General features: G+C 33.0%; 4 protein-coding genes across 5 annotated transcripts; 2 read left to right on the forward strand and 2 right to left on the reverse strand.

The window, feature by feature from the left end:
- Positions 1-727: 727 nt before the first annotated feature.
- On the forward strand, positions 728-8314 carry LOC136408034 (dipeptidyl peptidase 9). Its single transcript, XM_066388767.1, has 11 exons — positions 728-1450; positions 1508-1625; positions 1677-1812; positions 1865-2141; positions 2911-3190; positions 3247-3463; positions 3731-3832; positions 3894-4130; positions 4184-4715; positions 4770-4962; positions 5116-8314. Exons 1-11 carry the CDS (start codon positions 1204-1206, stop codon positions 5318-5320), a joined length of 2544 nt encoding a protein of 847 aa, XP_066244864.1. The 5' UTR covers positions 728-1203; the 3' UTR covers positions 5321-8314.
- Positions 8315-8354: 40 nt separating this feature from the next.
- On the reverse strand, positions 8355-8998 carry mRpL51 (mitochondrial ribosomal protein L51). Its single transcript, XM_066389646.1, has one exon. It carries the CDS (start codon positions 8850-8852, stop codon positions 8355-8357), a length of 498 nt encoding a protein of 165 aa, XP_066245743.1. The 5' UTR covers positions 8853-8998.
- A 25-nt stretch (positions 8999-9023) lies between these two features.
- On the forward strand, positions 9024-11182 carry Blos3 (Biogenesis of lysosome-related organelles complex 1, subunit 3). 2 transcript variants are annotated; one of them, XM_066389634.1, is made up of 3 exons: positions 9024-9190; positions 9234-9331; positions 10453-11182. In XM_066389634.1, the coding sequence occupies exons 1-3, from the start codon at positions 9168-9170 to the stop codon at positions 10812-10814; spliced, it is 483 nt and encodes a 160-aa protein (XP_066245731.1). In that variant the 5' UTR covers positions 9024-9167; the 3' UTR covers positions 10815-11182. The 2 variants fall into 2 exon arrangements, with proteins under 2 accessions (XP_066245731.1, XP_066245722.1); XM_066389625.1 differs by having other exon boundaries at positions 9051-9190; positions 9256-9331; positions 10453-11176.
- A 224-nt stretch (positions 11183-11406) lies between these two features.
- Positions 11407-15421, reverse strand: Ing3 (Inhibitor of growth family, member 3). Its single transcript, XM_066389191.1, has 7 exons — positions 15243-15421; positions 15040-15111; positions 14634-14982; positions 13443-13755; positions 12862-13016; positions 12586-12802; positions 11407-12141 (listed from the first exon to the last, which is right to left on the reverse strand). The coding sequence occupies exons 1-7, from the start codon at positions 15268-15270 to the stop codon at positions 12025-12027; spliced, it is 1251 nt and encodes a 416-aa protein (XP_066245288.1). The 5' UTR covers positions 15271-15421; the 3' UTR covers positions 11407-12024.
- Between the last annotated feature and the right edge of the window lie 478 nt (positions 15422-15899).

The following is a 15899-nucleotide window of genomic DNA, read 5'->3' on the forward strand; positions in this document are numbered from 1 at the left end:
ATGTTGCTTTCCTACCCGAACAAACCCAAGTCTCCTCAACACCACAATGGAGTGTTCCGAACTGCCGAACTTCGTAGTTTTAAAAACGCTCCAGAAGTTTTCTACAAGAGCAGAGCTCGCAAACCACAAGTGACGTCAATATTGATGTTCTCCTTTTTGAAGTCACCAATGTAGAGTATTAGTTAAGAGCGGTATATTAAAGAAATGTATGCAGTGCACAACCCTACTCGGGCTCGCTCAGGTAGGAAAGCATCACACCATGTATACGCGCACTAACCACTGTTGCCAATACTTCTTCCAATTACCTTGAATGTAGGACTAATACAAAAATATTTCTTACATTCGATCAATAATCGAAAATATTGAAGATTTATTAACTATAAATACGAGTAAAATCTTTTATTTCCACTTTTCTAAACGGAGGTAACAAAAGAATGAACGGACACTATGCATACATATCCGTAGAAATACTTCAAGAAACTAACATTCGACTTTGGATGCAATAGATCTTTCCGGAAACGAAGATCTGGGTTGGATTAATCCTGTCAGCCGATTTTCAACCAATCGGATCGGCTGAGTGTTATCAGGGATTAATTTGATAGGGCCAAAGGCAATTAATAGGGATCAATCTAATCCAAATCAGTGTTTTCGAAAAGGCATAACACATCAATGTTAATGTCAAAACCTACTTTGACTTAACACTTAAATTTGTTCTGGCCGGACGTCGGTTACAACCGTAAGCAATCGTAGCCCAGAAGAAGCAGAAGAAGAAAGTTTGTTTACCTTCAATCTTATTTTAATTTTAAAACATTTTAGAAGTCAGATTTTATCCTTTTTACCATTTAGCATATTTTTAAAAGTTCAAAAGTTATAAATTGCAGGCCACAATCGAATCAAAGTCGTTTATAAAGTCCCTGTTTAACATTGTTTCATGGAAGTTGCATATAAACCGGTATTACTGAGAATCTCCGGTTAGGTTCAATTTAGACTTGGCAGTGATTTGGGTCGGGAAAAAGAAATACTTTTTGAATAGGTGAAACTATTATTTATTCTATTAATAGTTAAAGTTCGCCGAAATGTGATTTCTAAAATAATAGACAGTACGGAAATATGTATAGTAGTTTTGTAATACACAAATTATTGCTACTTAAAGTTTACACTTACCTGTTGGTCTGTAAACATTGAAACCTAAGTTTCAAAGCTATGGATGTCGAATACAAAGAAACCTTGGGGGAGCCCATTGAAGATGACCCAGCCTCAGAAGAAGAGGTGCCCTCTAAGGCCATTGAAATTCAAAGCATTAAATTAACTTGGTCAGAACTTAGAATTGTCGTTAGTGAACTTCGACGACAACTATCAAGTTTATCAACTATGATTCCAACCTCCTTTACCTTCAGAACTTTACAAGATGGGAGAACTAGGATCTACTTTCTTAGCACACCTCATAATGGTCAGTTTAATTTTTTAATTGGCAATAACTATTTTAATAACGGTTTGTTTTACATAGGATGGGAAACCACCCTCCTGTTTACAGATATACCTAATACAAATCAACTTGCAAGCTCAAAGCTACAATGGCAGTGTGTTTTAGAATCAAATTTTCCTTGTATGTCTTCCTGTAGTAGGTACGGACATTTGTGATAGAATGAATTTATATTTAATGAATGTCCCTTTAGAGAAGAACAGTTACTGTGGGAGAGAAAAAGGTTGACAACTTGGGGCATAAATAGTTATGAAATACATGAAGATTCTGGAAAAATTGTTTTTCCAGCTGCTAGCAGCCTATTTCAATGTGTAGATACAGGTTTTACAGTAAGCTTTTATCACAAGTCACAATTTCAAGTTTTACCTAGATGGATTGTAGAATGGCCAATTGTTCCCCACTAAACTAAGAATGACAGCTATGGGAGCAAAATTGAACCCTCAAATTTGCCCATCAAACCCTGAACTAGTTGCATATATTTGCAACCAGGATATTTGGGTTACCCATACTGTCTCAGGGTCAAATATTAGAATAACATATGCACACAAAGGTGGTCGGAATTTGACTGATGATCCTTTGAGTGCAGGCGTTCCATCTTATGTTATGCAAGAAGAGTTTTGTAGGTATCAAGGCTACTGGTGGCAGCCAAAATGTTTAGGTAGGTTATCTAGGTAACTAGTTCCACAGTTATAGTATAATTCTTTTGCTTGAAGCAAAATGAAAGTAAATGGTTTCCTCTTCTCTGAGACGAATTTCATAACCAATAGTGATGTGCAAAATTTAGGCAATGCCACATTGCCTTGAGGCAATGGTAGACATTATTAGTCAGCATGAAATATTATAGTAGTGTTATTATTTTGGTGTAGGGCTCAAAATTTCTGAGGATTTGATAAGCAGTAGTGTGCTAGAAAGATTAGACAGTGCTTGGAAGTGGAATACTACTTCATGGCAGTATAGACATTTGCTTGGCAGTACTGAGAGTAGTGGATAATATATACATCAGTAGTGCAAATATTTTAGTGGTGCTTTCATGGCACAAGTCTCTGGTTTTTCACTATATGTCTTTTAGTACTTAATGCTTAAGTTCTCAATCTTACAAAGCCAATTTTATTTGTAATCAAATCAATCTTTCTAGTATGATGCATACAAACAATCAAATTGATTCTATGGATATGTATGAATTGATTCACCTTTCTAATTCTCTGATATTAAAAGTATCCATAAAAAAATATCAGAAGAACTGTGCTACTTTATATAAGATAGAAACCCCTGAAAAGATTTATAGCCAATTTTCCTTGAGTTTTTTAGTCTTGCTGAGTGAACGGGTTTATCTTCTTATTGTATATAGTACTATTGATATAGACATGTTACTTAAACATTTTTTATTTGTTTATTTGTTTGTGTAAATACAAATTGTTGTCATTTAGGAGGTGTTTTCCGAATACTTTATGAAGAAGTTGACGACGGTGATGTCAAACTGTACTGCTTTCCCTCTTCCCAATCGGACACAGAAGATGTTGAAGAGTTTCGATTTCCGCGGGCGGGATGTGCCAATTCAAAAAGCTACCTAAAACTTATTGAGTTCAAATTGAATGAACACCTACAGATTGTAGATTTATGTTTGTCAGACTTGCAATTTTCTTTAAATATGATGTTTCCATGGATGGAGTATTTAGTGCGAGCAGGATGGACTCCAGATGCCGAATTGTATGTGAAGAAAAGCTGACTGAAGTTTTTTTTACCAGTTGTTCAATTTTTTATAGTGTCTGGGTTCAACTCTTAGACAGGAAACAGCAACACTTGGAACTAGTCATTTTATCGCTTAGTAATTTTAGTGCCCTTAATCAACTTAGCCATGGAGGACAATTAAATAGTCTGGCAAAAAGCCCAATTGTTCAAGTGATTTACTCTCAGGATTCTCTATACTGGATTAATGTCCATGATTTATTATTCTTTCTTCCCTCGGATGATGTTAATGAGGTAAGAAATGTTAATTTCTTATCCCAATTTATCATACAAATAAAGTCATAATTTGGTATTGGGTTACCCTCTATAAATGAAAATGAATTTTTTTTAAATCGCAACTAAAAGTTAAAATTGGCGGGCTCAAAGGTGTGTCCGAAGTAACAATGTCTGAAATTTAATTTAGCTTACTCCAACCTTTTTGACTCCACTGCATAGGAGATATTTCTGTATACTCGGTAAAATAAAATGCTACCTAATTTCGGTACTACGCTTTGTTTCTAGATAAAATTTATATGGGCTAGCGAAGACACGGGATTTCGACACCTTTATTTGGTCACATCACAACTTTCGGCTGTAAATAATGGAGTTGCCGAAATTTCACAGGTGATATTGTTTAAATATGCGCAAATAAAAATTGCCTATAAATGCTTAATTCTCCTTCAAGACTACCGATTTTGTGTTCCTAATCCCCAAACTAGTTTCAAAAGTTCAACTGACCCATGGCAATTGGGAGGTGATGGGTCACAATCTATGGGTGAACATTGACAAGCAGTTGGTTTATTTTATTGGGCTGAAAGAGGCAGCATTGGAAAAGCACTTGTATGTGGTTTCTTTGAAGCATCCAGGAGAGATAAGACTGTTGTCAAGACCGGGATACTCTTATGCAGCGGAATTCAATAGAGTACGAAAGTCGACTTTTGGTGCAAATGCGCATTCCAAATTTTCTTTTTTCAGGACTGTTCATTATTAATCACAGTGTATAGCAACATTAAAAAGCCCCCGGCATGTCAAGTATTTCGGGTAACTGAGTCCGATTGGACCGTCGAGGGGGTGAATTTAACGCCTTTAGGTTATCTAGTAGAGTCACAAGGCTCGATTTGCGAAATGTACACTCCTGATCTCTACACGCATACAATTAGTTCTGGGGATGTGCTGTACGCTATGGTGCTTAAACCCCATAATTTTGAGGAATTGAAAAAATACCCCACTATTTTAAATATTTACGGTGGTCCAGAGGTGCAGTTGGTTTCTAATACTTTTAAAGGTATGCGTCAATTGCGGTTACATATGCTGGCAGCCAGAGGTTACTGCGTTGTCGCCATTGATTCTCGAGGGTCTCAGCATCGCGGAATTCACTTTGAGGGTCACATTAAGGGCCGAATGGGCACTGTGGAGCTAAGGGATCAGGTGGAAGTGCTCACGTGGCTCGCCAAAACTCTCGGATATATAGATTTAACGAGAGTGGCCATTCACGGATGGTCCTATGGTGTGTTTTATACTTTTAAAAAAAGTAAAGAATTATTTTTTTCTCCAAAATCAGGTGGCTATTTAAGTCTAATGGGCCTAATTCACTATCCTGACGTGTTCAAGGTGGCAATAGCGGGAGCTCCAGTGACTAATTGGAATTTTTATGATACAGGCTACACCGAACGATACATGGATTTACCCATGAGCAATATGGATGGTTATGATGATGGTTCTGTGTTAAAACACGTGCATAAGCTTCCTGATGAGTAAGTCTTTATATTATATTTATGGTATTATTTTTCAGCTAAGGAAGTCATAGCATTTAGTATTCAATTAGTATCTATAGTACTTCAATTTTATGCTTTTGACCATGTAATGTTTAGTATGACACCCTCATACAGACTTTATCATTTTTGCAGAGAAAATAGATTGCTGATTATTCATGGCCTGATTGACGAAAACGTCCACTTCTACCACACTTCCCAGCTTATAAATCACTTGGTGAAAGCGGGCAAACCATACCAGCTTCAAATATACCCAAACGAAAGACATTCTTTACGCCATCTTGATTCAAGCAAACACTACGAGACAACGATTTTGTCTTTTTTACAAAATAATTTATAAAACATAGACGGTTTTCCTTGTAATGTTGCTTTGAAAATTGTATATTTTAGTTAAAGTTGTTCCCTTGAAAGCGGAAGTGGTAATCTTGGAGGGTTTTAAATTGCTAGCTGCCGTTTCTAGTCGATCTATTAGTGTCCAAGATAAAAATCAAAGTTAAAATAACCTACCCATATTTCATTTTTGGAATCTCTGTGTATTAGTAACGAGGGTTCAACAGAAAATGAAGTCGTATTTTTACTACCTTTGTAGACTTCCAATTTTAGACTTGTTATTCGCTCGTGAGAACATAGAGATAGTGGTCAAAATTAAAGCAAGAAAAAATAAAATTTTCATAATAGAGACGCTTTCCCCAAAAATATAGAGTATTTTTTCACTGTGTCCTTTAACTTGGAGACTTAAGTCGATGTAGTTGTAATTTGAAATAAAATTAAAGGAATGTTATGGGCTTGATTTATATGTGAAAAGACCATCCCAAAAGCTTCCGATTAACACAAAAAAACATTAAAAATTTATATTCATTTTATCTAGCTTTGGTAAATAAATTTAACCGTCAAATCACTGCTTTTATTATCTACTGCGAGAGACAATATAAGAAATCAACATTGCATACTCAGATTAATACATTTTTGATTTCCATTAAAATCTCTCCGGTGATTCCAATAATAGTAGAAGCTCAAAATCTTTGGCTTGTTGCTTGTTTGAATAGGAATGTGGTGTCATTGTCATTAATAGCTTAGTATTTGTATGCAAAATTGTAATAGGTATATGTTATCCTAACTTATAAAAACTGTCGGCTCAACAGGGCAAGCAGAAGCAAGTTTTGTAAAAATAATTGACAGTAATAGTGGCTGAATTTGCCTCATAGTTGTGGTGACAAATTTAGAAAATGTCAAATTTTTGTTAGCTTGCATTAAATTAATTTTTTTATATACAGGAGAAAAGCTTTTGCTCAGATTTGCTCTTCGTGGTAAACCGAGATTTTTATTAAGTGGAAATAACATATACCAGGGATCGCAAGAAAATAGTTCCCGCGTATAATTATATGCAAATTATTCTTCTGATATGAAATGTTCATAAAAAATTACAATCTGAAACTACGATATTTGATGTCACGGTGAACTGGATACAACTTACGTTTTAGCCAGAATTGTCCCTGACTTTCCAGTTTAGCATTTCCTATATACTTTTCGATATTTGGAATTAGTTTTTGTTTCGTGTCAGTCGCTATGTATTATTTTAATCAGCTTAGTTCTAGTTATTCAAGTGGCGTTCAAATTATTGTTGCGTCGAGTTGACCATGACATAAAATAATGCTGTTTTAGATCTTTAACAGTTCACTGAAAATTTTCTTTAAAAAAATAATTAATAAAAAAGATAAGGATGCAAATAATTCGCTCCGAACACCGAGTAGATTACCTCATTTTTATAGATTTCTATGAATAAGTAAAATCATACAATTTGATGCGTTTAGTGGGGAATGGATCAGTAAAAAGTTTAAAGTCTTATTTTGTACCGTTGATATTTCATAATGAAGGAACATTTATTTTCATTTTTAAGTTTGGAATGTTGAACGTTTAACAAAAGCAAGTAATACACTCACAAAATTGAAATATACCGGCAAATCTGTGGAGCCATTCCATTAGTTGCAATTGATTATTACAGATAGATAGACAATGAAATTTAATAGTCACAAAATAAAACAGGTAATTAGAGAAATTAATTGAAAATTAAATTTAAATATGGTCAAAGTCGTAATTTGAAACAAATAGATAAAAAACTTACTCATTTTTTGATAGAGTGACTGCAAAATTATTTTCTGCAGGTGCGTAAGTGCGCCAGCTTCATCTGTATCCTTTCTCTAATAACTAAATTTGAATAATAAAATTTTAAATTATGTTTGACTTTGATTAATATGTGTGTAATACATATGTTGTCTATGTAAAAGTAAAATATATAAATTATATTTATGTGGTCCAAAATGCGTAATGTTTAATTGTTCTCGTTTTCGTTAGAATAAATAGCAATATAGTGCGGATAGCTTTTTTTAAGAAATCTAGTCACCAATTTGTCACTAAAGTTTTTCGTTCTAATATTAACTCTAAAAGTGATTACTCTCATTAAAAATTAAATTCTAAGAAATTAAGTAAAGTTACTGGTGTAAAACCAGACTTTTGGCTTCTTCTGATCCTCCCCCTACTTAATGCGTCAGCGTTAAAAAAAATTGATGGTGAAATAACTTTAAAAATTATTACAATATTTACATATTATTGTGGCAGTAAGAAACATTGCATTGAATAATTGTTGGTGTGAAATCAAAGGACCGAATGGAACAGGACTATGAACAAAGGAATATTTCCTTGGAAATGGTTTTTTAAATACCTGCTTATGCACATTACGTAAAGATGAAGATAGCAATCAATTGAAATTAATGTTCTTTGTTTTTGCAGAAATATTTTATAATTTAAGTCTATCTATTTTAATTTAATAGAAGATTTATTTTCTATGAGAAATAGTTATCTTTGGAATTTTTAGCATTTACACAGAAGTAGAAATGATGAATATCAAGTTAATAATACAAATACGAAATGGAAATTTGTGTAAATAAATCATAATTCTAAAATCCAAATGTTGATTTTGACTCACATTTTGAAACTAAATTTCATGTTTTGCTTACTTTCTCTAATTATCTGTTTTATTTTATGGTATTTAGGCTCAATTTAAACCTCCATCTGTAATATCAGTGGAATCACTGCAAGTCAGATTTTCCTAGAATTTCCAGATTGTAACTTTATTACCTATTTTATATTCATTGCGTTTACTTTTGTGTGAACCCCAAAAAATTCCAAACTCTGTGTATGTTGTATCGCAATAGGTGCAGGTGAATTGGCACCTTTACATATATTAAAAAATTATCTACTACACTTGTACATTAATATAGGTAGGTAAATTATTATTTACAGAAATTTGTAATAAAAAAACCTGTTTCTATTTAAACTGTCTATTTATTATTTAAAAAATCAACTCAATTTTCATTCTACTGGTAGGAAAAACCAGTACGAGTCTTTCTATTCAAATAGTTGTTTAAATACCGGATCCTTTTCTGTAGTTGGTGCCATTTAGTTGGTCGAGCCAAAGGATATGCTGTCTGTCCCAACATTTTCCTTTTACGCAACATTACTTGATATTCATTGCCTCCTATTCCCCTCAACCATGGTGGTATGGTGTACAAGATTCTTGTTGGATGTATTCTCTCATTACCTAATATATCTATATAATCATTTTGGCCAAAAAGTGCTCTCTTCTCACTCCACCTGTCAACTGGTTTATACGTTGGCATAGAAAGACTTCCAGCATCTTTATCCCTTGGCAATAAACCCCTACGCCTTATAGGGTCTTCGTAACCGTATCTTCTTAATAAGGGGCCTTTAGCTATTTTTTCTGCATGGTATCTGAATCTTACAGAGGTCATTTGAGGGGTCCACACATTAACGATGTTGATCAAGGATTTTGCGATGTTTCGTAACACGGACATTATCAGTTGTGCTGAATTTTAATCTGTAGTTTTTGTAACATTAAACCGAGGAAAAGTTAACAATTTAAATATTAATTTTTGAATTTTATGTTTATGTTGAGTGTGTTGTGTTTGATTGAGGTTATGTTGTATTTGACGTAGGATCGATGTAGCCAGCTGTGAGGCAAATTTTAACCTATGACCCATTATACGTGCTATGCCCTCGCCCCACCAAAAATAAACTAGTTAAAATCGTTTTACTTCAATAATTAAGAAGAGCTAATATGAATAATGTGTTAATTGTAAGTGGAGAAGCATCTGAAACAGATAGCGAAGATGAAGCTGCGGGTAACAAACAAGTAGGCACAGGATAGTTCTTTGATTTTTCTAAGGGAATTTAAGGGATGTTCCTCTCTCATCACAGGGACCCCTAGAATTTGATATGACCAACTCAATTCAAGGCGCAGTCATTTTTGGCGAGGATTCTGAATCGGATACTGGTAAGTTTTAGTTTCTTTAAATAGGTACAGGGTCTTAATGTGAGAGTATACATATATATATACAGGGTGATTCACGTAACTGTTTCATTAGAAACTTTTGTACTTGTAACTAATCTAAATTTTTCATATTTGGGGGTTAAGCTAATATAGATACACTCTACTTTTTTAAAATATTTTGAAGGTCATATCACTTCCAGTTATACCGGAAGTCGAGGTTAACTTCCTTATTTCAAATGGAACACCCAGTATATTTTTGCATTTTTGGAATCTAGTGATTAAGCTGATTAAATTCTTATTAGGTACCCCTATACCTAAACCTAACCATTTTAAATATATATTGGTTTAAAGAAAAATCTTTCTAAAACACCATTTCTATAAAATTTAACATTCTCAGCTATTATTGAAGCTGGCTTAATGAAAATTTGCTGACATGTTAACTAGATTATAGATAGATATTATTATTATTATTAATTAAAATCTGAATCACCCTGTATAGAAATAATAAAATGCAGAGTATCTCACTTAAACAACATTCCAAAACCAAAAAATTTCAAGGATGCTACTTAAATTCGAATTGCCACTTAAAGGAAAAGTTCAAACTGTAATATTTTGGAAATTTTATCGTCTAGTAGCCTAAATACGCCTCCAAAATTTCATTTTGACCTCATAGACATGCATTTAAAATATAGGTGGTGAATATTGAAATTTCTAGTATACAGGATGGCCTCATTGTGGACATAAGTTTGGTGCAAAGTTGATATAAATTTTATCACGACATAAAATATTACATACTCCCCAGGATTGGTTTGAGTGTGTTAACTTTGAGCAGGTCCTATATTTGTGAACCGATTTTTGTAGGAAAATTTATGTCATTTTGACCTTCACAACAAGCCATTCAAATCATTATAGTGAATCTTAAAACCTGTTTCTATGCCCCAGAGTGCAATCTTATTGAGCCCAGGCTCTTGTTTCTTTCTTGACTTCTCAACATTTCACATAAAACTATCTCCTCTTTGACTGATAGAAGTCAGTCCTAAATTTTTTGATGCTTAATATAGTTTTTTGCTCTGAGGCACAAATTAATCTTAATTTATAAGATAAATACCTAATTATCTCTTTAGACAACAATGACAGCATAGCCAGTGCAGTATCAGCACTGCAATTTTTGGAAAGTGACTCCTCCAGAAAAAACATCGAATATGACTCGCTATTTCAACAAAAGCTTCGGGAATCTAACACATCTCTTTACAATAACATTGAGTCTCTGGTTCAAACAAGTATGGATGAAGCAGGAAAAAACTTGAACTCTCTAGAACATCAGCTTTTAAAATCGCAGATGACCTTGCAGGGGGCTGTTACTTCGTTAAAAACTCTCAGTGTAAATTCTCTAACTTTAAAAAATAAATTTCATTCCCTTTTATCCTCCAAATTTCTTCCCAATATTAGCTGTTCAAAATTAAAAGACAGTTGCAATAATTTATAAAGTCTTATTTAAGGTACTTGTAGCCACGCTAATTGGCTTTTTAATTCTGCTGGTTCTTGAAATCCCTATGATGAGTGCCAAAGAAAATTCACTCTGTATTGGTTTCTTGAAAACTGTATGAGATACAGGGCCAATATTTTAGAATTTTGTAAGAAACCTATATCCAATTTAAAAACGGAAAGAGCTAGAGCAATTTTTTAACCGGATATAAGTTTGTTATAAAATTCTTTAAAACTTTGCCCATTTAACTATCTCTATGTCTCTTACAGTTTCCAAGGTTCTAATTTCTTTTATCACTAATTTGGACCACACTGTAAGCTGAGGTGAGGTGAATATGTATATACTTAATGGCAAAAGTCTGATGTTATAATTTATGTATTATAATAAAATGTGAATTATAAATGATACCGAAATAGTTGTATCTTTTTATATTCCTTACAATTTTGCAGTTGGAATGGGTAGAGCAAAAAGAAAAGTTGGATTAAATTATCAAATTTCTTTATCTCAAGCATGTGTGGTAAGGTTTTGTACAAACCATTGAGAAACAGTCTGTGTAAAATAATAGTTTTGTGATAAAGAAAAATGGTTTAGATAGGCTTCAATGCTTTATTGACTGTATTACAAATAACAAAATAAGCGTATATTTCAATAAACCCTTAGATACAGACCAATGACCCTTCAATTGCCCTTACGGGTCTTGGTTAAACATTAAAAACTTACAATATCTTTAAACACAATTATTAATGGTTATCTCTAAACAACGGGATAAGTTACATTAGTCTTATCATGAAAAAGAATTGCATTTTTATTTAGAAAAAAACGTTACAGTATAACCAGGGAACTAATGAGCTTTGTATACCTCAAAAACTATCCGATATAATTTAAGAAATTTTGGGGTTGTCATAAGTAAATGTAATATATAACTCGATCAACAAAAAGTCTTTGAAATTTTTATACAGTGAAGGGCATAAACGCAACGCAATTTGATATTAATGGTGCTTTTTTCATTTTGATTAAAAAAAACTAGCATGTTATCGCAAAAAAGTTTTTGCCATTCTGTACAAGTACCAAATTATGTAATTCCTTTCACATTTTTTTATAAATTTTTGTACTGCTACGAAGCTTACTTTTACCACCATACAATAATTGAACTAGGTCTAGATAAAAATGCTTAACACTGATAATCTACTTAAGTACAAATGCTTAAATTTTAATTTTTCCTACCTCCACGTCTTTTCATAGTTGTCGTACATTGCGGACAGTACCATTTACCTTTTGGAGGTGCAGAAATGCCCACACATGGATAGTGGAACCATTCAGACGGACACTAAAACAATATAATTTTTCTTTATGAATTTATTGCAACCCTTCAAAATAGGAAGTCCCTTTATGCAATTTTAGATTATACAATTTTATGTATCTCTTATGTTCATTATATCCAATATAGACAGGACCAAACATAGGATTTGTTAAATAAGAAAATGGATGAACGGTTTAAAGCCAACAAAATGATCTAAAGAAACATGAGATGTGACGTTAAGGTTTAGGGTTTTAGGTAAACAAAAAGAGGTAAAACTTTATGTAGGGTAAAGTTTCACTTTCTATATTTGTTATGGAAATAATTATTTTTGTACCCCTTTGTCAGTATGTTGCTAATAACGTTAGAACGACATATAGCAAAAAATCAGCAATTACAGGCAAATGCTATGAAATGAACCATCATACTGTTACATAATATTATTACTCACTCTACTACTATAATACAACATACCTCTTCATTATCACAAGCCACCATATCTCCATAGGATACTTGGTTGCACAAACAATATCTTGGCTCGTTAGGGTCATAAACCCATTCGCCATCAGCTACTTCAGCTACCGTAGAATCGGTTTGGGCAGGTTGAACTTCTGGAAGGGTTGCAGGCTGTTGCACTGGTATTGGAGCCAATTGTTGGCTACTCGAAGAGCTTGAATTATTGCTGTATTTCCTAAAAGTTTGGTAATAAATATTTTAGAAGAAACAAAATCATATGTTATAGAAACGTACTTTTGCTTTTTTTTATTGTTCGCGTGGTCCTGTTGGATGGCTTGAATCGCTGTTTGGGCTGCACCCGCTAATTCTCTGGGGATAAATTCGTGACCGCTTGTGTTTATGGCTTCATAAGATGCTTTGAGACTAGCGGTTCTTCTTCCTTGTTGCATCTACCAATGCAATAGATAAATTACACAGATTTTGTTTTTAATAACACAAACAGTAATTATATGATCATAAGATCTTTTCGGTCTATGAATGAATCAGATATTGCATAGTTATTTGTACACAAATGGGCATAATACTTGTAACTTTTTAATTAATTTGTATATCAAAATATTTTCTAAATAGAAATTGTTGATTAATATTTGCCACATTTCTATTGACGTAACCTTTTTCCAAGTCTGTATGTAAAAGGTTTGTGTAGCCATAAAGTATTAAAATATTTAGAAAATGGTGGCAACAATTATCTAAAATCTATAACTATTTAAAACCAATGAAAAAAGCTATTTTAAAATATGTAAAAACATTTAGCATCCTTCATAAAAAAATACACATACACACATACAAAGTAAATGGGGATAGGAGATTCTCACCTGCTGTGTAGCAGCTATAGCTTGTGAGGCAGCAGCTGCAATAGCTGTTCCTGCACCTAAGTTATGTCCCAATCCATAAGAAATTCCCGTAGGTGCTACTGAGCTGGTAGGTAATGAGTTTTGTGGCGTTATTGTTGGTGTATGTCTTGTCTCTGCTAGTGCTGGAGGCAGTGATCCAGTGCTACTGGCTGGTACAGGCTGCTGAAGCATTTGTCTCTTTTCCACAAATTGATTTGAAACTGTAGAGTTGCTGTCACGACGTTTTTCACTGCGGGGTCTTGAGTATCGGCTTGAATAGTTATTCGAGCTTAAGCTATTAATAATATAAACTTGCTTAGACCTCTACATTGTACTCTCTAATAACAAAAAAAGGTAATAGTTGAATTTATTGTCAGTCTAGTAAGTGAATCATCTTTTATATTCGGAATTGAGAAAAACTTAATGCCAGATGAAGTGGAACAAGCAAACAGTTGTCTTATTTTGATTAGCTATAACTACGACTTCTCTTTGTCAATATCAGATTTTCAACCATAGATGGAAAGCATCATCCTCAATCTATGCTTAAATTATGTCGGTTTGTGTTTGCAAAAACTGTTTAGTGGGTTGGTCACACTATAGAATTGATATTTATAAGTGTCAAAAAGTGTTACAAATTTGTCAAAATGTTTAGACATGCCAGAATTGAAATTTATAATATTGCTTTCCCAGTAACATACATACAGTTTCTGTAATAAAAGGTGTAAGAAAATGTAAAGGAAAACTTTAATAATACAATTCATAGTTCAGTATAATGATAGTTTTGACTATTTTTTTTTATGGAACATTAATAATGCAACTTGCCATTTCCTAGTTTTGAATTATTTTCCTTTTCTTCTTTATGAGGCAATAAATTTGTTTTTTTGTAACTAATTCATTTGCCATAGGGAATTAGAATTTTACTGTTTTTTTTTTAAAGAAAAGTAGACACATGCAAGGTACCAGCTAAAAATGGAGATGAATTGGGTTGAAGACACAAATTCTGCTAGTGCTATGTCTGTATGTATAGTTGCATATCTAGCATGTAACATAAAAATTACTTATTTACAGCATATGTTGTATGTTTTACTTCTTACACATAACATGTAATTAATACAAGTACAAGTCAGTGGATTATTTTGCAAAGTTTCCTAGCTAGATTTAACTTTTAATTACCTGTCATATCGATTTTCTTTCTGTTGACTCAACATATTAGAAGAATTTGCAGGAGTATCTAATTCCAAGGATCTCTTTTTCAATACTTCAGTAATTCCTTTATTGTCTGCTTCAAGTTCATACTTAAATTTGTGCAGTTCTGAATCTAGTCTTCGCAGATACTTATCCACCAATTCATACATTGTGTTTGCCAAATGAACCTTCTCATCTGCATCTTCCAAAGCTTTATAATACTCTTTTCTTATGGCTTGAAATTCTGCCTCCAAGTTGGGTGGTATATCTTGATTTTGATATTTTTTGCAGTCACTAAAGAAAGCTTTTTCCCTTTTTTCTAATTCATCAGTGTTATCTATGAATAATTCTCATGAATATTGGAGAAAAAGTTGGTGTAATAATTATAACTTACTATGTATGCTTAAATCCATTTCTCGCATATCAGTGAATCGGTCCCTGAGTTCTTGAGGTAAATGTTCAATCACTAGAAAAGATATTTAAAATTGGCGCGTTACAAAGAGTTTATGTCTCCTCTTCCTCTAGCTTGGGATGAGTGAAACATAGTCTGGCATTGTTTAACAACACACACCATCAAAATATCAAATTCAAACTTACTTTCAAGGTAGTCTTCTAAATACAGCATTTTTATCGAATTGAGTATTATGGGCTAACAATATATAGGATTTGACACAAAATTGTAAAATTTAAGCATAAAAAGCGTATTTTTTGGAACGTTTCGCTGTTTTCTTTACATATGTTTGTCGGCGGACATTTCTATTTCAAGGTTGAAGGAGAAGTGTATAGGTGTGACGTGTGACATTTGGATTTCACAATTCAAGCATGACAAGCGAAATAACGTAAGCATGTAATTAATGTAAAATATTAGAAAATTATGGATTAAGAACATGTTTTTCGTTTAGAATTATGTGCAATTAAATTTTTCATATCCACATAAGCAGTCGATTTTCTTAAAGTTTCAGAGAGTTTTCTCATCCGGTGTATAATTCACATAATTACGGCTATCTATCATAGATAAGCAGTTGCCGCTACAATTTCTTCTATACTTAAAGAATCATTGTGGGAATTTCAGTCTGCACCTTATAAAGTTTGAAAGGTCGTTATTTAAAGAATGTTTCGGGGGTCTTATTCAAGATTTTTGAAGGTTTGTTTAAGGCTTATATTATTAATATGAGACTGCAAAAATTAATTTAAAACCCGTTTTGAGATAATAATTGATTGGTAACTGTACTGAAAAACTGAGAGATTGTAAAG

The sequence above is a fragment of the Euwallacea similis genome, chromosome 1, assembly GCF_039881205.1.
Source record: "Euwallacea similis isolate ESF13 chromosome 1, ESF131.1, whole genome shotgun sequence".
Classification (NCBI taxonomy): domain Eukaryota; kingdom Metazoa; phylum Arthropoda; class Insecta; order Coleoptera; family Curculionidae; genus Euwallacea; species Euwallacea similis.

What these genes read in the sequence shown, in the direction of transcription:
- LOC136408034 (XM_066388767.1), top strand. Translation starts at nt 1,204, where the DNA reads ATGGATGTCGAATACAAAGAAACCTTGGGGGAGCCCATTGAAGATGAC. An exon ending in TGGACTCCAGATGCCGAATT is followed by an intron (nt 3,191 to 3,246) that starts GTATGTGAAGAA and finishes AATTTTTTATAG; the next exon opens with TGTCTGGGTTCAACTCTTAG. An exon ending in ATGCAGCGGAATTCAATAGA is followed by an intron (nt 4,131 to 4,183) that starts GTACGAAAGTCG and finishes TTCTTTTTTCAG; the next exon opens with GACTGTTCATTATTAATCAC.
- mRpL51 (XM_066389646.1), bottom strand. Translation starts at nt 8,852, where the DNA reads ATGTCCGTGTTACGAAACATCGCAAAATCCTTGATCAACATCGTTAAT.
- Blos3 (XM_066389625.1), top strand. Translation starts at nt 9,116, where the DNA reads ATGAATAATGTGTTAATTGTAAGTGGAGAAGCATCTGAAACAGATAGC. An exon ending in AAGCTGCGGGTAACAAACAA is followed by an intron (nt 9,191 to 9,255) that starts GTAGGCACAGGA and finishes CTCTCATCACAG; the next exon opens with GGACCCCTAGAATTTGATAT. An exon ending in GGATTCTGAATCGGATACTG is followed by an intron (nt 9,332 to 10,452) that starts GTAAGTTTTAGT and finishes TTATCTCTTTAG; the next exon opens with ACAACAATGACAGCATAGCC.
- Ing3 (XM_066389191.1), bottom strand. Translation starts at nt 15,270, where the DNA reads ATGCTGTATTTAGAAGACTACCTTGAAA. An exon ending in AATGGATTTAAGCATACATA is followed by an intron (nt 14,983 to 15,039) that starts GTAAGTTATAAT and finishes AATTATTCATAG; the next exon opens with ATAACACTGATGAATTAGAA. An exon ending in TGGCTTGTGATAATGAAGAG is followed by an intron (nt 12,142 to 12,585) that starts GTATGTTGTATT and finishes ATATTGTTTTAG; the next exon opens with TGTCCGTCTGAATGGTTCCA.